The sequence below is a fragment of the Protopterus annectens genome, chromosome 1.part1 (genome assembly GCF_019279795.1).
Source record: "Protopterus annectens isolate FY-2018-M chromosome 1.part1, PAN1.0, whole genome shotgun sequence".
In the NCBI taxonomy this organism is placed as follows: Eukaryota; Metazoa; Chordata; order Ceratodontiformes; family Protopteridae; genus Protopterus; species Protopterus annectens.
In genome coordinates, this window is record NC_056726.1 from 1760655683 (window position 1) to 1760678480 (window position 22798).

General features: G+C 39.7%; 1 protein-coding gene across 1 annotated transcript in view; it reads left to right on the forward strand.

Moving 5' to 3' along the window:
- MAP3K6 (mitogen-activated protein kinase kinase kinase 6) overlaps positions 1 to 22798 on the forward strand; it is a 1891200-nt gene that overhangs the window by 1691597 nt on the left and 176805 nt on the right. The window contains exon 26 of the mRNA XM_044084347.1: positions 16904 to 17016. Within this exon, the coding sequence (XP_043940282.1) occupies positions 16904 to 17016 (113 nt within the window). The remainder of the gene's footprint in view (positions 1 to 16903; positions 17017 to 22798) is intronic.

A 22798-nucleotide genomic window follows, 5' to 3' on the forward strand; every position in this document is an offset into this window, starting at 1 on the left:
ATTATTTAAAGGCAGATATCCCAAAACATTGTTCAGATCCTGCATAAAAGGAAGCAGGTTTTGATCACTATGGTGGCCGGTATGACCCCTCTTAGCTTTCTCTATTTCTTCCTTCAGACAAGCTCAGTCTTGTAAGAAAATAGGATGCAAAAAAAAAAAAAACAGAACTGGGTGGTAAAGTGCCAGACACTGCTGCCATCAGTGGGTTTCCTATAAATTTTCCAATAAAGTGGGCTTCACAGGGTACTCATGCACAGTATTGCCTATCCCTCAATTCATCTCCTGATGTTGGTTTTCTTAATTTGACTCAACTTTAAAAGATAATGCAAATTTTAGATGGGTTCTGGATATGGTCTTTGACAGACATGACTTGTAGAGTTTAAAATCAGCTGTAGGGGATAAGTTGTCCTCTCAGCTTTTGGAACATAATCAGACTGTACTTGTCAAAGAGCCATAGAGCTCCTTCCTTCTACAGAAAGAGGAAGAAGACCTTATTCTTGACTGTTTCTTGTTCCAAATGATATTTGGGAAAGAATTCAGTCATTAACCTCAGTAGTTTCAACGAGGTGATTCAATAAATCAGGCTGCATATGGTGACTGTTTAGGTGATCACGTCTGTACTACTGGAAGGTGTCTGGACATAACTGATGCCTTCCAATACCATCTCTGTTATTAAACCTCACAAGAGATTTCTCAGATTTTTTTTTCTAAGCCAACGCAAGTTTAGATTTTGTCATTTACTTACTTATTTATTTTTTTATTTAATTACTGTCTGTTAACTGGATAAGTGGACTGATCCAGAGACCCTTTTCAGCTGCAGCCTGGCTCAGAGACAAACAGTGCAAGTAAACTTAAGTTATACACTTCAAATATGATAACTTATTTGCTTTACATAGTTGTAGAACTTTAGAAAACTCATACATGCTTCTTATACAGTTTTCATAATGTGGAATGTTATACAGTTCTTACACATTTCTAATAAGGTAGCAGGTTTACATTAGATTTTATCAGTTTATTTGGGTTGCAGTACAGTGTGGCTATATGAAATTGCTTCTTAAAGGTTTAAATTGAATTTCCATGAAAAACACCCTCAAATGGAAGTGAATAAAAAAATAAAAATAGAGATAGGTCTAGAAATTAAGAAAAGTACACAGGAGCAAGAAGATTTAAATGGCAAAAGAAAACATTTGAGAAAGCATTTACAAGCAATTTCCTTGAAGAGTTACTCAGAAAGGGACATCTTAAGGTTGGTAAGAGTATGTTGATGCTTTGTGTCAGCTAGTAATTTGTTCCAAAGAATAAGACCTCTTCCTGAGAAGGTTTGTATAATGTTCATATTTAATAATGACTATCCTCAATGATTTGCCAGAAGCCATAGATTTTATGAGGAGCAGACTCAAATATGTGAAAAATCAGGGAGAATTGTAAGTTATGTCATTTTAACTTTGTTCCACATTAGTAATATCTGTAGTTATTCTAACTCATTTCACACAGCTCCATAGCAGTCCTGATTAACTGAACAAATGACCAGAGGTTTTTTCATCCACAAACAGTCCCCATCCCTTCCAACACAGTTCTAGTCTTTTATCAAGTAAGTTTCATATGATTGGAGAGGCCGCAAAAGTACCTCACAAAGAGGATCCTAGGCCTTAAACACTTGTCCTATATGGACAGACTAAAAAAACTCTATTCTCTGTCTCATATCGCCTACTTAGAGGTGATCTCTGCTTGACTTACAAAGAAATGTCTGTCCCATCTCTGTTAGAAATGCTACAGGTAAAGAAATCCCAATCCCTCCGCACCACATGCTCCGGAGACCTCAACCTCATTACCACAATCAACAGAACGTACTGGAGGGACATGTTCATAAACCAGAGACTGCCCATGCTCTGGAAGTCTATTCCAGAGCATGGGCGTCTCTGGAATAGACTTCCCATACATGTCAAGCAGAGCACCTCGCTTAAATCTTGATGAGTGGATGGGAAATAGAAAATTCACTCTGGGAATAAATCCAGTGGCTCTGCTTGACAGAGGCACTGGGAACTAAGGTTGGATGGCATGATGCCAGGGTAATCCTATGGCTAGGCTTGTAAAGGTCCCAGGGCCATTAGCCTAGTACACACCTATGAACCTATGACTATGATTAGAAATATCCCACATATCCCCTAGCCTCTTAATGCAGGAATAGAGGACAAACCCAAAAACTAATGAAGGACAAATGCCCAATATCATGGACAGAATTTATATACTGTTGTTATTAACTTAAAAAGTTGCAAGAATAACAATTTTTGCATTAGACTGCAGTCCTCAGTGATTTACCAGAAACTCACAAATTTTAAGGCACGGGCCAAAAACATGAGGAATGATGAAATTCTGACCTTGCTTCACAACTGTGGCCTGTATTAATGTTCCCCATCACCAAACCCCTAATCGCTGAAGGTATGAATGTGCAATGAGCCATTGAGAAAGTGTGGGACTCACTTGCACGAGTGATGTAACCCTTCAGAAAGCACTAGTTAGCCTCTCTGCCATTTGCAACCAAGTGTGTTCCTTTAGTCTCTGGTCTCAAGGATAGTGTGCGCTTTCAGGGCATGTACTTCCAACCTTGCCCCAACTCACCTTATCAGAGGAGAGCAGGTCCTGCCCCATCAGTCCTCTGCATCCACCTATTAGCTATCACCACAACCATACCCTGGACTGTAATTAAATCCAAGATATCTGGATCATTGCCAAGAGCGAGTGGTTTATACCACTATGCACTCATGTTCAATTAGTTAGCATTGCTAGCTCACAGTTCTTGGATTGCTGTCCTTTCCTGGCTGAAGCGCCTTCTGAGTATAATCTACAATCGTCCTTCAGTGTGGATTTTCACTGGGGTGCAGTGGTTTTGTTATACATCCCAAAGATGTGCTATCAGGAGAACTAGTCATCTATACTTACCAGTCTATATGTGTGCATGCAACCTGGGATGGACTGCCATTACATCCAGGAATTTTTCTTCATGTTGCTTCCACTGAGTGTTGACATACAGATTCTGCTCGCCTACCTCATATCCAGACCCCTGAATAAAATACAATGAGTAATGAAAAATAGTTAAATAAATGAAGATTTGGTCAGTTTCACAACTGTCCAAAGTAACTCTAATTCTAAAATGGCAGACTATGATAAATTCTTAAGCAAAATTCCATGCTAAATAGATGGCAACTTTAGCACAGCAATCAAAGAATACCACAACCAGAAGTACCTTGCTTCTCTTTAGGAAGTAAAATTGTAGTGATTTTGACTTCTTGATTCATAACACACAGAAAGTGCTACAGCACTGCAGCTGCACCTTGCGGAGATGACTTGCATCATGTGACTAGAATACACACAGGATAACAGCTATGATAACCACTGAAGATTTTTGCATTAAAATGCAATAAAAAAAGCACCCTGCAACCTTGCTGCCCAGCAACACAGAATGAAAAGAGTAGTGTTCTAGAAACTGGTCTATTCCTCTCATGGCTTCAAGCCTTTTACTTTATTTCACTATTCACAAACTACTTAAACTCAATATTATGAAAATGCTCAACAAAGTTCACGCAAAAGTTCTTGTTACAAACAGCAGATTTAAGATGCCCCTCCATACCTGTCATCACTGAGGATTACAGTCAGTATTGTCAGTCATTAGAGTTTTATACTGCTGTGTCAGAAAATGCATGCTGTGAATTAGAGTAATATTTAAAACTTGCTTCTGATTTTGATCCTTTGTCCACCCAGAATTATTCAGCAAAAAAGTTGAAGCAACATATTTCACAGCTTCATACAGGAACTTCATGACGAGAGCTAATTCAGGAGTCCCTTTTTCATCTGAACACATCTTTTTAAAGAGTTAATTAAGCCTTGAACACCAAAGAAAAGTCGACAAATTCAGACAGAAAGCTAGCTCATAGTTTTGAATAGCATCCTTCCAAGTTCAGTCCCAACTGGCTCAAGAAGGGTGTTCAGGCATAAAAAAAAAACAAGCATCAGCTGGTAATATGAGGGCACCACTCAAGCAAGCATGTTTATATACATATAGAATGTGTGTTAGCTGGGTCTATATCATATGTGTGAATCGCACAAATTGTGAACTCTCATAATATCGAACGTACAGGACCTTGAAGTGCTTTTTCTGAGGTTGCGGTACAGTGAAGAATGGCATATTTGCCCTTTCCTCACTGTAGTGCTATCTTGGAGATGGAATAGGCAGCCCCCCACAATAGGAAGTTCGAGGTCCGGTACATTCGGTATTATGAGCATTCGCAATTTGTGCGATTTGCTCATATGATATAGACCTGTGTTAGCCAATACGCTAGAAAGTACCAAAGTCCCTGTACTTGCTTGCTCTTTAATTAATTGTCTGGTTCCTCACCACTAACTCCTTTGAGTGACCCATTCATATTTTGAAAGTGTAAAACTCAGACAACAGTAAAGACTGTTGTTGTTATATTGCAAGATTAGTGTTTTTCTTAAGTTAATTTTCCAGCTTCCCTTCAAAAGGCACAATGTATATGATGCCAGAAATGAAGAAAGCATGCATGTACTTCAATTCTGCACTGTGGATGTTTGCTGTTAGCCATCCCTCCTGTCATCCCCATTGGATGAGCCTATCTGCCGCAGCATGCAACGCTTGAAACAGGAGTCTGCCAGCCATTTCTGAAAATCATACCACCTTCACCCCAGAGTGGAAAAGAGAGAACAGCAGGACATACTAATCCATCTCTCAAGCACTGATGGCTTTATGTGGGCTTAAATAAGGGTATCTTAAAAAGTATCAGTTTTGAGTTTCATCAGACTGGTTCTGTATCCTGTAAATAAACATTGAGTGCTTTGTTAAACAGTTAAGACTCGAAAAAAAATAGATATGCAATAATTAGATACGATATACCTAGTAATTCAGGAAAACCTAAGTGGCTAATTGCTACCACTTTGCAGGTGCTTGTGCTGTTTTAGCAGTAAAATATACAAATATGCATATTGTATGTATGCAGCTATGTCAGGCACTGTCCACTTAGTAACAGTATAGACCAGCATTTCAGAGGTAACTCAGCACATAGGTCAGGGATGGTTCTGACTCAGACAGAATGGTCAGTAAGTGAATTTTTTTTTTATGCCAGATTATAAATATGTACTGTATTAGTATTTCTGGCAAAAACTTGATCCAGAATGACTTTATAATGTTAACAAAGTTGTCATTGATATACACTGTTTCCTACCATCATTCTGCAGATATGTATGCTTGCTAAGCATAGCAATAACATTTGCAGTATATGAATGCATATCCTATTTCTGTAAATATATTGAGCATTGTCCAGTTCGACAAGTTGTAGAACAGCATTTCACATGCCCAATCAGCACAGAGGTCAGTAAAGACTCCTGAGAGAAGTGGGATAAGCAGGACCTGAGAAAGTTTGTGTTGTTTTCCTGAAGTATTATTTCTATATGATATGTGTTAACAATTATATTAACAACTTGAAACAAAATGTGTTTAAATGGTACTCCATGGAGTGAAAAGAAAGCATACACAACACTGGAAAAATATTCATTGATAGTTAATGTCTTACTAAAATAGCTTTGCAGATATTTAAAATTATTTTCCATTAAATGTGCAAATATGCAGTCAAACCATAATTATGCAAATATTTCAAAATTGGAGTGACATCTATGAAACTGCTTTGCAGCAAATTGATGATTACACCTGTAGAAACAAAAGTTAAACATTGCTGGAGTCTGTGTACTGTAATTACAATAAAATCTTTTCTTGTTTAATACAAAATCACCAGTGCGCCTGGCTGACATGTAAAAGTCACCGTTATGAAGAGGTATGTGTGCTGAACAGCTTTTTTTTATATTTCTTTGTAAAGTTTTCAGTTATTTAGCTCAGGCGATAGCTATCCAGCCAGGAACTGTATAAGATGTCAAGGGGTATGAAATTTCACCAAGGCTGGATGTTAATGAATTAATTTGCTAAGTGGAAGATGTTTTCCCTTTGAGTAGAAATATGATAAAAATATGTGCAAAATTTGAAAAGAAAGAACAGAAACAAAAGGCAATAAATATATTAGAGGGGGAAATAATACAGTTTTATGAAAGGTATGTTGAGTCTAAAGAATGTGATGTAGCAGAAAGTGTAAATAAGGCACAGAGCTGGAACACAGTAAGTGATGGACATAGGAGTGGGTTGGAAGAAATTACAGGACAGGGTTTTTGAATGCTCCCACCCCTTTCCCCTCACAATTGTACCTATTGGAAGTAGTGAGACCAGTTCCTCATGGCCTGTCTCCTGTTGTTTTCTGAGGTTCCTTCATGTCTCTGCCCTTACTGTTTCATTCATGGCCTGTCTCCTGTTGTTTTCTGAGGTTCCTTCATGTCTCTGCCCTTACTGTTTCATTCATGGCCTGTCTCCTGTTGTTTTCTGAGGTTCCTTCATATCTCTGCCCTTACTTTTTCATTCATGGCCTGTTTCATGTTGTTTTCTGAGGTTCCTTCATATCTCTGCCCTTACTGTTTCATTCATGGCCTGTCCCCTGTTGTTTTCTGAGGTTCCTTCATGTCTCTGCCCCAGTGACCTTACTTTTTCATTCATGGCCTGTCTCTTGTTGTTTTCTGAGGTTCCTTCATATCTCTGCCCTTACTGTTTCATTCATGGCCTGTCTCCTGTTGTTTCTGAGGTTCCTTCATATCTCTGCCCTTACAGTTTCATTCTCACTGTCATTCTACTTAATTTTACCTATTGCATTAGGTGAGAAAGTCCTGTTTGCTTGTCTGCTTTCACTTCCTGCTAGTACAGCGGTCTTACACATACTGCTTTTGTTTTTTTTTTTTTTTGTTTTTTATAATTACCTTTCTCACCCACAGTCTGTTTTTGGTGGGAGAGGGTTATAGATCACTACAACCAATATGCTAAGCTAAACGCACATAGTGTTATTTTTCAAAATGTCTTTTTTTATTCACAGTTTGCAGTTGTGAATGTGCAGTGGTGGGGGAGAACCTGTTGGTGTCTCTAGCTGCCTTCTGTACTTCACATGTACTCTCAGTGCAGACACTTATTCCACAACTCGTTTCTCTCATAGCACTTGGAATGAGGGTACGTGTCAAGCCATTACTGTCTTCACTTAATTTCAGTGATTTGAAGTCAGTTGTACTAATGTTTAGATCTCCACAATCTAAGACTACTACATCTGCACCTTTCGCCAAGCAAGCCTTTCCAGCCAGGCCAAGTTCTCCGTGACTGCCAGCCTCTTCCAAGTTTTACCTCTCTGTCTCTTTTCCAGCTTGGGCAAGGGTCACTCAGGATTCTTGTGTTCTTTCCATTATCCAAAAGGGATATTTCATTACTTAGGAAAATCTTCCCTCTTTCCTGGAGATTCTACAGCCTCCTACAAACCAGTTGAATTTGTTTCCAGTGGCTGTAAAAGAGTTATTTTCTCAAAGCACAATTTAGCAGGTGCTAATGGACCAGAGAGGCAGAGGTTTTTATTCAAGAATATTTCTTGTCCCCAGAAAAGATGGTCCTTATAGACCAATTCTGGATCTTTCCCACTTAAACACATTCCTAAAAGTACTAACTTTCCGCATGCTGTCTTTACAGACTTTGTTTCCTTTGATTCCCCCTCAAGTCATACATGGCTTCTCTAAACATCAAAGATGCTTACCTTTGCACCCTCATCCATCCTCTTTATGGGAAATTTTTACATTTCTCTGTGGCTTCTTTGCACATTCAGTTCTCTGCCTTGCCTTTTGGACTTTCAGCTGCCTCAAGGGTATTCATAAATTGCTTGGCCCCTGTGATTGCTTCCCTAAGGATCAAGGGGATTCAGGTATATCCATATCTGGATGATCTTCTTTTTCTGGCTCCTCTATCAGAACAGCTGACTCAAAATCTGCAGTTTGCCATCCTTTTCCTACAAAGTCTGGGGTTCACCATAAATTTCGAAAAATCTTCCCTGTCCCCTTCACAAGACCACATCTTTCTAGGGTGCAGGTTCAGAATAGACCTTATGATGGCTTTTCTTCCAACAGACAAGATTCGGTCCCATACTTCCTTCTTTGAAAACCTTTTGCGTGTCTCCTCCAGTACAGACAAGTTCTTCTTTGATTTCTAAGGCAATTTTGTTTTGTTATGATTTCCATGGTAAGACTCTTTCTGCTTCTGTTAAGGCTCACTCCACTAAGTCATTGGCTTCCTCAGGTGCATTCTTTAAAGGCCAGGATACTAACTCTATTTTAGAGGCTGCTACATGGTCTTAAGTGCATACTTTCACCAAACATTACAAGTTGGACAGCATTTCTAGATCTAGAGGAGGATTTACTACAGCCATTCTCCATGGCTTTGTTGAAAGATCTTCTGCTCAAAGCTCCTCTGCTCCTTCCTCCTCCCAGGGATCTTACTAAGCTTTGGTACTCCCCACATGTAAAGAGTACTGCAACATTAAATAGAAGGACATAGAATAGTTGTATAAAATCTTACCATAACCATAGATGTAAATCAAAAAAGGCTCTCAGAAGTCACTCAGTCAGAATTTATTGTCCACAAAAACAACAAAAAACAAATGAACGACAATAGTTGAAATAACGATTCAAAACATTGTACTAAGCGCTTTCACCCTCTAAAACATAAGGGCATCCTCAGAGTACTTCTGAAAGCTTGTGCTTTCTCCATTTAAATAAATTAACATTCATTCATGATCGGATAGAGTGACATTACGCACCAATCCGTCTTTTCCCCCAAAAGTTTGTTCACTTTCAAATATTAACCAATCCATCGAACTTCCCACCTTTTTCAAAGATCACACTAACAAGTTGGAATATATGCTGCATAAGTTAGACATCCACAGACAACTCAGGTTTTATTTGCAAAGGACAAAAGATGACAGAAAATCAGACCAGCTATTTATATCCTTTGCTGACCAAAGAAAAGGTATAGCGGTTACCAAAGTTACCTTGTCTAAATGGCTAACAGATTGTATTAAATTTATCTATTCACAGATGAAACAGCAGTTACCTTTTCAACCCAAGGCTCATTCTACCAGGGCTATGGCCACATCCCTAGCCCATGCAGCCCGTTTGCCATTGGATACTATTTGTGCGGCAGCAACCTGGGCGAAGCCTCATACCTTCATTCTCCATTATAAGTTGGACAAGAACTCCAAAGATATGGCCTCCTTTGTTTCCACGGTCCTCAGGAACATTCTCCCATGAGCCACCCAGGGTAAAGGAGCTAGGGACGCTACCCATGCGTAAGAACAAACGTCGAGATTGAACAATTTCACATAAAGAAGTTATGTTCTTACCATAACGTTCCATGTGAATTGTTCATCTCGCCTTTGTTCTTACTACCCACCCTCCATCTCCCGGCCTATGTTTTTTTTTTTCGGAGAATGGGATGATTTGGATTCCAGTTCAGCTTGTCTTCAACACCTTCTGTTCAGTCTCTGGCTGCTTCTGTTGTCAGGGTACTCTTCTCATTACCTAGGTATTTTTTGGGCATTGCTGCCCCTTATCTTTAAATTACTGCTAGCGCCTGGGGCGCATTGTTATCTTCTGGTATTAGCAAACTAGATCTGAGGGTTAGCACTAGGGGATTGTGGGATAGGACTGTGCCTCAAGCTTTCTCAAGATGCAGAGCTGTAGAAGTGGCCGTCTCGGAGCCGAGGATCGGCTCTGAACCCATGCGTAAGAACAAAGGCGAGATGAACAATTCACATGGAACGTTATGGTAAGAACATAACTTCTTTTTATTAATGCAGTGGTGAAGAACCTGTGTAAACAATCAAGTACTTTAATAATTATTTTCTATATTTTTTTCTTTTTATACAAGTGGCTGTGTTTACTGAAACTGTACATCGAGGAAAGCACAGGCCTAAAAATTCATACTGTGATAATAAGGGAATGGAGAATCAGGAGTACTGTTCATGTACTGCTTTCTCAGATGTGTGCCTTGCATTTTCCTGGATCATTTCATGTTCATATCCACCATATAATTTATACTGGAGTCAGAAAAAGCATGCATAACTTTTACTGTCGTAAACAAATGTAGCAGGAGAACAGGCACATAGGATCATACCATCATAGGAGGTTACTAGGCCCTAGGGCTCTTACAAGCCTAGCCAAGTTAACCCTTGTTTACAGGTAAACACTAAATTAGCACCTGGTACCCCTATCTAAGAGGGACACAGGTGGAACCCTGGGGTGAATTGACGGTTACCCATCCAGTCATCCAAATTATGCTTAAATAGGGTCAGCGGGGGGGGGGGGGGGGGCTCTGCTTAACATGGATTGGAAGCCTCTTTCAGAGATGAGGTAACCTTTGTGAGATAAATCTGTCCCTCCAGCAATTTCTATTGATTTCACATACCAGGTTAAGGTCCCTTGAGCATGTGACCTGTGTATCGTTTGATTTGCGAATGTGTAGCATTTTCATTAAGGCAGGGTTGGATACTGTCTTATATGCAAGGCACAGATCACCTCTGAGCAGTCTGTATGACACAGAGTAAACAGTGATTTCAGTCTGTCCACATATGAAGTGTGCTAGAGACCTTGAATTTTCTTTGTAAGAAACCTTTGCGGTCTCTCCGATTGCAGATGCTTAGAGAGGTACATACCAAAGGCATTACACTCTATTATTGGACTGATGAAGGAAGAATACAAGGGGGTTATAACCTCTTTTTTTCTGGAGGCAATGCCCTTACTTACGAAGTGAATAGCATAGAATACTCTTCTTACTGCTGTGGAGACATGGCGATGAAAGGTAAGGTTGCTATCCACCTACGTGCCCAGGTCTCTCACCAGTGATTGAGTGCTTAAGGTATTACTATTTATGGAGTAGTTTACAGGAACATCACCCTTGCCAAAGGGGATGATAATGCATTTTTTTGCACTGAGTGTGAGTCCATGAGTTTGGCACCAATCATTAATCTGTGTAAGTCCTTATTTCAGGATATTGACATTGTTAGGGGGTTGAATGACCGCTCCTAGTTTGCAGTCATCGACAGACTTTCTCAGCCACAGACCTTTGGTTTTTGCCTGCACTCGAAGAAGTATATTCCAAACAGTCTGGCCCCAGAACAGAACTCTTTGGTACAACACTGGTTACTGGTCTGCTGAAGGAGGTAGAGTCTCCTATTTTGACTGTATGAGTTCTATTCGTGAGCCAGTTTGCAACCCATCTGACAATATATGGGTTGATACACAGCTGGGTTAGTTTATCGAAAATGCCTGAGTGGGGGATGATATGAAAGGCCTTGGCTAAGTCCAGGTAGGCCGTATGCACAGTTTTACCTTTGTCAATGGCTTTGGTGATTGTCTCAAAGAAGTCAACCAACTTTAATAAGCACAATCTCCCTTTGACGAAGCCAAACTAGGTAGAGTCAAGTGTTTGTAAATTACCTATATCTTTGTTGATAAGGTCCATGGTCTTGCAGATAATGCTGATTAGGCTCATGGGTCTATAGCTCCTGCGGTCCATGGATGCACCCCCTTTATGCAAAGGGATGACAGTAGCTGTTCTCCTTTCAGCAGGGAGGAAACCCATGCTAAGGCTGTGGTTGAACAAGGAACATGACAACTGTTTTACTCTTCTGAAGTTATTCTTGATTGCCTGTCAACTAATCTTCCTGTGGTGCAAGAAGTCATGAGATTGTAACCCTTCTGCAAGGGATGGTGCAAGCCTGGCAGTATGTCAAAAACATTGGCATCACAGCCTCTGCATTTCACAGTCTGGGTGAAGTGAACATATTGGTTTAGGTCCTGCTTGCTTCTGCAACAGATTATTCAGGATCCATTTCCAGTCCGGGATCTTCATGCTGTGCGACACTCTACAGATCTTCATGCTATGCAACACTCTACAGATCTTCATGCTGTGCAACACTCTACAGATCTTCATGCTGTGCAACACTCTATAGATCTTCATGCTGTGCAACACTCTACAGATTGATCCATTTGCCACTCAGAACACAGTGCTCCCCTTTTCTGCTCAGTACCCCAGGGTGAGGGGGAAGTAACTTTGGATGTATTCACCATTCTTTGGCCAGGGAGATTCCTGTACACTCTCCAACCATTCCTGCTGATTGTGTACCTAATTACAAAATTCAGGGACGAAGGACCAAAACTTAACCTTGTTGCTCCTTGAGGACAGAGAAGGGTACAGTTTCAAGCTTAGGAGATCTCACTGATAAAAACTGAGCCCCATGATGGAGGTGTTGACCAGCTGCAGCTTAGGAGATATTTCTCGTAAATGATTGCAGCACCTGAGAAGTGTGCCACGTGAAGGTTTTATTCTGTTAAGTGGAAAGGGTTCTCCATTTGGACGCAAAAGCCAGTGTCTACAGTCAGTATGCAGCAATATGCAGGTACTTCTGACCTCATTCATTTACCAGTAATACAGAAGAAAAGATGGCAGGACACTGCTGCTCAAATCTTTAATTTTAAAATAAAAACTAAAAACAAGTAAACAGGCGATGTGAAAAAAAGCGAAATTTCAAAAATGTTGTTAAGCCTTAGGGTTACACTGAGAACATGAATTCCTTACGAGGTGCAACTTAGCCCAGGTTTGCTAAATGGTTTAAATTTAAAACCCATAAAAAACAAGAGGCGACTGAAAGAGAACTCCATAAGGTTTTCATTTTTTTGACTTTTTAAAAAATGACTTGTTGTTGTGTGGATGAAGGGTGTAAACCTGTAACCCACCTATTTTCATTTTGTTCATTTTTGGATTACTTTCATTTCTTTGTTTTTATTTTTAAAGTTTTTTTTAAAGTTTTATTAAGCAGCAGCAGTTCATCAGCCTTATTTACCAGTAATACTTAGGTTTCTAGATGTTCCCAGTGAAGCTACCTGCTCCACCCATTTATGTACATCATGACCTTCTGAAGGATAGGACTGTGGGCACTGGCTTGTTGATTGGTTTCTTAAAGGGGGATGCACATTTCCACCTGTCTTTGAAGACTCCTTGTCCTCAAGTGAAACTTGAACTACTTGACTGCTCAACTTGTTTTTCTCCTGTTCAAACTGTCTTTTCTTAGAAAACACTTGTTTTCCTTGTGGCCATGCCCTATGCTTGCAGGATTTTAGAGTTTCACACTGTTTTCTATAGGAAACCATATGTGGTCAATCACAAGCATTAGGTATCCCTTAATATGAACTTACACTTCCTTCAAAAAAACAAAAGATTTTGCAGTTGTACTTAAACCAGTGCATTCATTTTTGCTGTATTCGTTGCAGGGATATCAACCAGGGGAGAGTGATCCCATCACGCCATGGGAGTGCAGTGCTGGCTCAGTTTGCTTATGTTTGTGAATTTAAGAGCATAAAACAACTTTTTGTCTGTATGGATTAAACGGCCGACAATTACTAAGCAGACTCTTTCTAAACCAATTGCCATCTGATTTATGTTTTACCACCAGGTGGCTGTCTGCCTTTTGAAAAATGCTACTGTCAATGGGAAATGTACTGAAGACATGTTCTTCCAGTGTTTGCTTCAACAATGCTTCCATTGCAAATATTTGTGCCATAACTACTTGGTCTTAATTTTACTGAAGAGTGTCTTTAAGAGTCTGATATTGTACTTCTCTGCTTCAGGACCTATCCTTCTTTTTTTTTTTTCTTTATCCTCTAGCACCTTTTGATCTTATTCGTAGATCTGCAGAGAAAGTCTCTCAAGGATAGGAGATGTTTCTTATGTAAGCTTAATGTTACATATAAGAAATATTTTTATTAAAGCAGTTTATTTACAAGGGTACCTTCCTCAGTGAGTCAAAAATGCATTTCTGCTGTCCCCTTGTACTTGGAGAGCCCCTCCATTTAACAGCTATTGGTAGAGTCCCCTATTATGTCTGGCAAGTTCATATGTAAATACTATGTTATCAGTCTACAGACTATTCCAAGCCAAGCCAACAGCCATAGGTCCGAATCAAACTCTGTGCCTTGCATCTGTGAGGTAAAGACCTCAACCATTATGCCAACCTGTCTGTATATCCATAAACAGTATAGGTGCCAAATCCTTTGATTTTCAGTAATTGTGCTCTTTCAGTCTCTTGGCATGCTGTCTTGGTATCGCACTTGACCAGGTTGTGTGTGTCATTGTAGGGCTTGCAAGCTCTAAGCACTTGATCTTCTGAGATAAAATATACCAAGTAATTGTAGACCCGTTGAGGAGGTAGATCATCTGATACAGTAAGAATACTCCTGTTTTCTGTATTATTCCTAAATAATTAAATCTCTGGTTTGTAAATGAAACTATGAGTGTATCAAAAAATAGGCATGAAGGTTGTATCTTTAAGTCACACACAGCACAGATGTAGAAATTAGAATTTTGTAGAGTATGATCTTATCTGCTACTCTTTAAAATTAATAGCCATATGGCACGTTAAGTGAAAACAGCTCATTCCTGGGTCTTTTGCTGCATTTTCTATGCACTTTGACTTCTTTTGCCAAGTAACACATGCCTTCCTTAGCAATGACCATAGTTCAAAGCCAGACGTCTGAGAACAATCCTGTCTCATCACCTACATTCCAGGGCAGAAATATGGCACGCAGATGTGGAGGTGTTAATTATTTAAAGATGTTCTGATTAGGCAGCTGCTGAAAAAGAATGGTCAGACTGTGAAGAACATTCCATTCCATGAAACAATTACAGTTAAGTTGGTTGTTTAATAGAACAATAACTTTTCTTTAAGTCATGTTAAATGACTTGATTTGGCAGTTCATGGAATCAAATATCTGCAAAAGACTGATTTTTTTTTTTTGCTCCATTGGAGCATTGTAAATTCATTCACATGTTGATGTCTTGGATATTTGAAGTAGGTTTTGTTGTCAGAAGTGTGTGTGTGTGTGTGTGTGTGTGTGTGTGTGTGTGTGTGTGTGTGTGTGTGTGTGTGTGTGTGTGTGTGTGTGTGTCTGCTGTGGTCAACTGGTTAATCATGGAATTTTACACATTTTTTTTTTCTTTAGGTAGATTTTAAAATGCAATATCAAAGCATAAGTCACAATGTCTTAAGATAAGGAACATCATGGTAGATAAAGTGTATCTGGAATTCTATGTGTACATTGTACAGTTTTCAAAATATTGTTAAATAATCCAGGTCAGTATTGGGGGAATTATAAATATATATATTTAGCACAAATTAACACCCAACCTCCTTTCTAAATAGTTTACTTGGTTGATTGAAAAGGGATTAAATGTACCTTATAAGAGAGAGATCTATATTATATTTATGATTTGCTTGTCTTGCTACTAAAATGTCATCAAGCAGGTGTTCCATTTCATTTCTGTTGTATTTACTGTTTGCTGATTGATTAAGTGGGTTGATGCATCTCCTGCCATACAAGAAACTTGAAGATTCAGAAGGTGTGGTCTTGACTAGATGTGTATATTATACAAAAAAATGTGTACTGTAAGCAGAAGAAGGCTTGAAAGTTGACACAAATGGAATATTCAGCTGAGTGTATTAAAATAATGTACATACAAAGGAAAGAATTATAGATGACTTCAGAATATAAATCACAAGTCATAATGGATTCACTGATAAATATATCAAACAACCCACTCTGTTCCCTTTTTGTATGACAAACTATTTCTGCTCCATGAATGCAAAGAACTAAAAACATGCTTTTACTCTCTTTTGCACAACTAATGACTGAAAACAGTCTTTAGACCAGTCCACCTACCCAGTAAGCAAATAAATAAATTAGCATCAAACATCAGATGTAATAAAAAGAATGTACAGTTCTGACTAAGGGCAGTAAGATGATGAATTATAGGGGGAGTAAATGAGGACAGAAGTTAGATGCAGTCTTATCCAGGGTTTGGGTTTGTAAAACAGGGCTTCACTTCAGCATATTGAGGGCTACAAGATGGTTGGCTGATTGCAATGGGAAGGCAACGTACCTTACAGAGAATGACCTGACTTAGGTACCAGAAGAATATGGAAAGAACCACAGCACACTGACCATGAGACCTATAGAAGTAGGTTGTAAAGAACTGCTCTGCTCCAGCATGATGACGTTATAATTTTTCTGTGTGATCAGTAGAAACCACTTAATTTGACTTAGATTGGTTCAGAATTGTTTTATTTAATTTTACAGAATACAGCATCATTCTGTAAAAACAAATGTTCATTCATTCAGGGTACACACAGCAATGTTCATTCATACAGGGCACACGCAGCTCCTTACAAAAATTATATTATACTAATATTCTGTGACACGGCAGATTCTTCACTACTGTCATGCTTTACTTGCTGTTTTCACTTTGCTTTGCAGCACTTACATATGACACCTACAGCTAAACATTGATGGGAGAATACACACACACACACACACACACACATATATATATATATATATATATATATATATATATATATGGATCTAGGATGTTTATACACACACACACACACATATATATATATATATATATATATATATATATATATATATATATGGATCTAGGATGTTTGCTCGAATGAGCAAATGTCCAAATCCATAATAACTGAACATACTTTAACGAAAGCGCTTTTATTGAAAAAGTGCTTTCGTTAAAGCATGTTAAAAAAAAAACACACTGCATTAATGTTTTTGCAGGGGGGGCTTCACCCCCCTGCACCCCCTACAGCCCCCTATTTTAATATTCTCCCTCCGAGACCGCACTACAGTGGAGAAACGGGAAATTTCCCTTACCCGCACCATAGTACAGCCTTGGCAACAAGCATACTTACCCGAAAGTGCTTCTTCAGTGAAAAGCACTTTCGCGTAAGTATGCCCGGCCATTTGGGTTTCGGTCGTTTGCTCATTCGAGCAAATGTCTAGAACCCATATATGGATATATGTCTTTTTAATGGCTTAAGTAGAATTTTGCTAATAAATGTCTGTCCTTGCTTCATAGGTTGCTGGAGGAGTTGGCTGAAAAGGAAAGGGAGTTGCAGACCGTGATGCACGAGATTATCGAACAGGATGGGCCTACCCTGCAGAGATTACATAGCAAGTCAGAACCTATTGGTAAGCCAAACCACTGAATCTTTTATATGGCTATTTCTGTTAAAAGAATTCAACTTCTTTGTATTTGCTGTATTATGTTTGGTGCAGATATACAGACTTTGTGGACTGTGCATTGCTTCCCCTGTTTTGCAGTTAAAACTGGTGAATCATTAGAGCTATTGCAGTTTCTCATTGCATCTTCTTTTGTGTGATTGGTATTTTTGGGATCATTAACTCAACCTGTACCCCTACTGCTTATTAGTATATCAGTATTTTCGGCTAGTAGGGGCAAGTAAAATTTACATTGCTAATGATCAGTAAGATCTAAAACTCAAGTACCGTAAACCTGACTGTGGCCAAGCCAGTCCTAATACACTGAGTACATCAGTCACACCTAGTCACCGTGAAGGAAATGAGGCTTTAAAGTAGACACTAAGAGAAAAGAACTGCTACATGACTGAATATATCAGTGAGAATAGAAAGGACCAAGGCATGTGATTTTGCAAAGTGAAATACCTCACTTTTACCATTATAAGAAGAAGGGTATAAGAAAGAGTTTAGACAGTGAGCTTCAGCTAATGGAATAAAGGAGAGAGGAGGTGGGATGAGGTATGGATGGTGATGTGGCTTAGACATCTGTGTGGAGGAGCAGTATGTAGGGTATGCTGAGGCCAAAGGAGCTTGGAGGAAGAAATGTTGATACTCTGTGAGTTATAATCAACATGGTAAATGCTGCATCCAAAGTAAGGGCCTCCATGCCAAAGAACTGCAGTCACATCTGGAAGGAGAAGCATAGGGCAAATGAGGAGAGAGAATCACGGGATGCCACCAGTAACATCTGGAAGGAGAAGCATAGGGCAAATGAGGAGAGAGAATCACGGGATGCCAGCAGTCACATCTGGAAGGAGAAGCATAGGGCAGATGAGGAGAGAGATTCACGGGATGCCACCAGTCACATCTGGAAGGAGAAGCATAGGGCAGATGAGAGAGAATCACGGGATGCCACCAGTCAAATCTGGAAGAAGAAGCATAGGGCAAATGAGGAGAGAGAATCACGGGATGCCACAAGTTTACTAGACAAGAAATTACAGATTACGTGCAGTACAAATAGTGTCATCACGTGGACTCAGAATGCCAAGTGAATACCAGTATGGTCCTGGTCCATATTCGAAGGGAAATGAGGACAAGCAGCAGCAGAAGAAAAGTGGAGGGATGGTGCTAGAAGCAGAAGGAACACAATGGTGCTTTATACATAAAAGAAGGTGCTAGAATGAGAGGACAAGGAGAACAAAACTTGAGTGTCCAGAAACTGTCTGACAAAAGGGTTAAGGTGATAGGTGGAGCACTAAAGGTGTAAGTAAAACATAATCTGGGTTGGTGAATACATTTCTAGACAAGGAGTATAGTCTGGCTTGGGATGATTCTAGAGCTGACAATATAAGAAGCTGGATTAGCCTTCCTGAGGGCTGAAAGAGGTAGATAGTAGCCTCATTTTATGCTTGCTAGAGGTATCAGTGTTATAGCACAAAACATATTAAGGTGATGAAAGAAAGGGTAGTGAAGCTGATTGTAGCAGTGAGGTGCTACATGGAAGTAAGAAACACTGTCATGAAGCGCTTGCAGTAACTTATGCAAGTAGAAAAAGGCAAGACACAATTGGACTGGTAGACTGTAGTAAGCTGGGTAATGATTTGCAAACAGGAGGAAGAGCAAACGGGATAGCCAGGGTTTATTGTAGTACGTTATCTGCATCTGGTTAGAAAGGAAGGGATATGAACACCAGAGAATTTTCTTACTGATAATCTGCCTTAAATTCAACCAGAGACATGGCGTGAGAGACTGTAAGAGATAGTGAAACGAGACATCAAAGAGTGACAAAAAGATATGGGAGACCTGGAATAAGTATACAGGCAGAAAAAGCATTCACTGAATAGAAGCTGAAGGAGGGCAGTAGTAGGATCCTGCAGAAGAATGTACATTATTTCTGTTTACTATTGAAACCATGAAACTGCATCTGTCTGTCGGCACTGATGTTGAACCAATATCTTGAAAATTGCAACAGTGAACAAGCAGGAAACTTGAAACTGAATCCATCGACTCCCGTAGTTCGATATATTCAACATAGTAGGAGGTGATGTCAGTCACCCTAATATGCACCGTAATGTACCGTGACACTCTAGAGTCAGTGGTACATCACTTTTACTATTTTGCAGAGTGGCAAGCCCCCCCTGCACCCCCCCATGGGGGGCTGCACCCACCCACACCCCCAGCAAATTATATATACCAACTCCGAGATCGCACTACAGTGAGGAAATGAGTTAATTCCCTGTTCCTTACTGAACCGCGATCTCCACTCAGAATTCCAAACTCAATTACTCAAACTACACTACCCATGCAATGTATTTGGGTTCGCAAAGCTGTCTCTTGGAAAACTGCAAGTCGACGTTGTCACTCTTGATTGACTGAATTTCGCAGATCTAATTGTAAACCCATTATTTGCATATGATATTTCAGGGGATGATGTGGACATTCTTATCCTAATTGCCACATAGCCTTCTGGGGAAAGAGAATGGAACTTGGTGATGTGTTTATTTAGAATATGTAGAATGTAGACGGTATAAAGTGGTGAGAAATTTGGCAAGGGAGATAGGGGAAGACATCACTTTTACAGCATATAAGAAAAGTAGTCAAGGCAGAAAGTGATGCTTGTATTATGCTTGGAAGATGACATAGGAAACCCTCTGTGATTAGGCTCAACCTGTAGATCAACAGATGCAAGACTGAATGGCAGTTCAGAACTCTTAAGCTAGATTGAGTTGGATAAGAATTGAAATAATCATGGGTAACTTCAGCCTCTCAAAAGTAAACTGAGAGAGCCTCACTTCTGCGGTGAGGAGGAGAGGAGTGATCCCATAAGTGCACTAACAAAAGTGAGGCATGTACAATACGTTAACATGTTAGATGTGTTCTTTATAAATTCTTTTGTTTCTCCAAGAAAATTGTGAGAGAAGTACTGTGGTTGTAGTACAGTGTGACTCAAGATCTCTGCAAAACTGTTCATTGGGTCAAAAAGGACAGACGTGTAGGATATAGGACAGTGGACTGTAGCCTTCAGATTCCAACAGTAAAATTAATAAATAAAAATACAGAGTTTACAAGAAAAGAGGAACTGGCAGTGGAGGTAAAGTCTATCTAATTTGAATATGACCAAAGTTTGACCAATGAGGTGGATGTAAAATAAATGTAATTTGAATATGACCAAATGTTCACTAATAGGGTGGGGTATCCATGCTGGCTAATCCTACCCCTATCCTATTACAGTACTTGTGTTAGTAATATCAGTTAACCATATTCAAGATAAATCTAACAAAAACTAAGCCTGTTCGAGCAGAATAGTTCCTTTTCCCAGTTTGGATGGAATAGCAGCCTTCATAGCAGGTGTGCAAGAGCATATATCCTCACAGGGAAGACATTATTTGCCTCTGCAGTGATGCAGTATACCTGTATTCTTGCCCTGGGGTGGGATTAGGCCATAACATTTGGATTCTGGTAAAGACAAAGAGAGCACCTTAATGACGCCTGAGTAACTGCCACAGACCACCCAGTGTTTTGCAGTATTCTGTTTGGTTTTATTGGGATGAATGCATCAATAAACACTTAAACTATAAAAAGTGAAAAGTCATGGCCATTCAAGTGCCATGTAGCTAAAACATGGGTATGTCTTTAAGGGTACATTTGCATGCATCCCACTGGCATCACTTACAGTAGGTTTAAGGTATTACACATTGAAGACTGTAGCTTAGCTGGGACTTTCTTGGAGTTTTTACTGAGTGGGTGTTAGTGTGACCTTTTTATCTTTTGCTTTGAATATCATTTGGAATATTTTTCAGGAATCGTAATGTTTATGGACATTAGGCATGGCCTTAAACTCTATGCTTCCAAAGAATAAACAAACACTCTACTTATGCTGTACTGATAAGCTCAGAAAAAGGGCAAAACTTGGTACATGTACAGTTAGTGCGGTTTGGCATTATTGACCTGAGCACATTACTAAAGATTTAAAAAGTAAAAAGTCATGGACATTCAAAAGCCATGTAGCTGAAACACTGTTATGTCATAAAGGGGTTATTTGCATATAACCCATAATACTCCACTACAGGAAGATTAAGGTATTACACAGTGAAGACTGAGCCGGGTTATATGCTCCTTTGGGTCTCCAGACTGGAGATATTATCTCATTCACTTTGTTCCTGTTGATGTCTAGGTCACTTCTTCCATGGTGGGTATATCATCATCTCAAACTGATCTCCCTGTGTTTAAAGTTCTTTTTCTCCATGATGGATATGTCATCGATATAAAGTGGCCATCTTGCATTAACTCTGGTTCCTTCAGCATCTCTTTTGATGCTCAGTGACCCTGTCATTGGAACAGTTAGTGCTCAAGGTTTTCTTTTTCACTGTCAATCACATCCTCATCAGCTGATCCCTTGACCGCTTCAGTTAAAGCTAGAGAATCAGATTTTCAATGTCAGTATTGACTTTTACAACTACAAATAGAGGGGTAGTTTAGTTTCCACCCTCAGTGTCAAATCTGTCCCTGAGGTTAACTGCTTCCTTTCAGCCTTTTGCTGCTTGGACTCTATAGCCACCTATTCTGCCATTGTCAGGGCTTCCCTCTGCTCAGCCTGCTTATATGGGATGCCCAGCCACTGGCTTTCAAGAAAAATGGTATGGCCAAGGTTTTTCAAACAATCTGTTTTTCCACTTAGAACATAGATCTTTTTCTTCTTCTGGCAGTGCCACTCCCAGGACCTTAAGCAGTGTCAGTGGCACAACAGGTAACATGCTCACCTTTCATGCAGAAGGCTGTGGGTTTTATTCCCAAACCAGGTAGATTGATTGCTGACACTGTAGTACAACATAAGGGGGATTCTGCACTCCTGAGTGTGCCATCCTTCTGATGAGATGTTAAACCAAGGTGCTATCTGTTTGAGTTGGTGGTGGCTCTGGTGAATAATAAGGATACCGTGGCACCTATCGAAAAAGAGTAGCAGAAGTTCCCTAATACCTTGGCTATATTTCACCTACTAGTATAAAGGCCACATCAGGTCTCCCCTGAAAAGCGGCTATTAGCCTTGTGGGACTAACCCAGTCAACAAATGATAAATAAGTAAAATGAAATAAATAAACTAAAGAAAAAGAAGAACAGGTATAGGAGGAAGCACTTTGACTACCCTTCAGAGTCCTCTACTCCTAATGCAAATGAGAATTGGCAGAGCAGAATTCCCCATCATCCTTCAGATCACTCCATATTTAGGGCAGTACAGGAAATGATGCAGAAGAGGGAGGGGTGATCTGATAACCCTTTGCACTCTCCAGAAAATATTTTGATCCGCCAAGTAGTCTTCAAGGGTGGTTTCTTCAGCTTCAGATGTGAAGTGGCTATTAAAGTTGTTTGAGTAACCCCCCATGTGTATGTATGTGTGTGTGTGTGTTTGGAGAACATAGGAATGTCGAATGGCCATTGGCCGATTTCTGTATTGCTGAACGTTAATTGAGCGAGAGTCCATATCAGCGAATAGCCTGATAGGAGCTCGATGTTACGAGTAGAGATCATGATACAGTCCAGATTGAGGAATTCATCCCTTTCCTCACTGTAGTGCAATATCGGAGTCGGAATATATAGTTACCAGGGGGTTTGGGGGACGCAGGGGTAGGAACTAGACTTACCTTAGCCACTATAGGGGCATTTTGTTCACTATTCGATATAAATGTAAAATCAGACAAATTCGTTTAGCAGATTC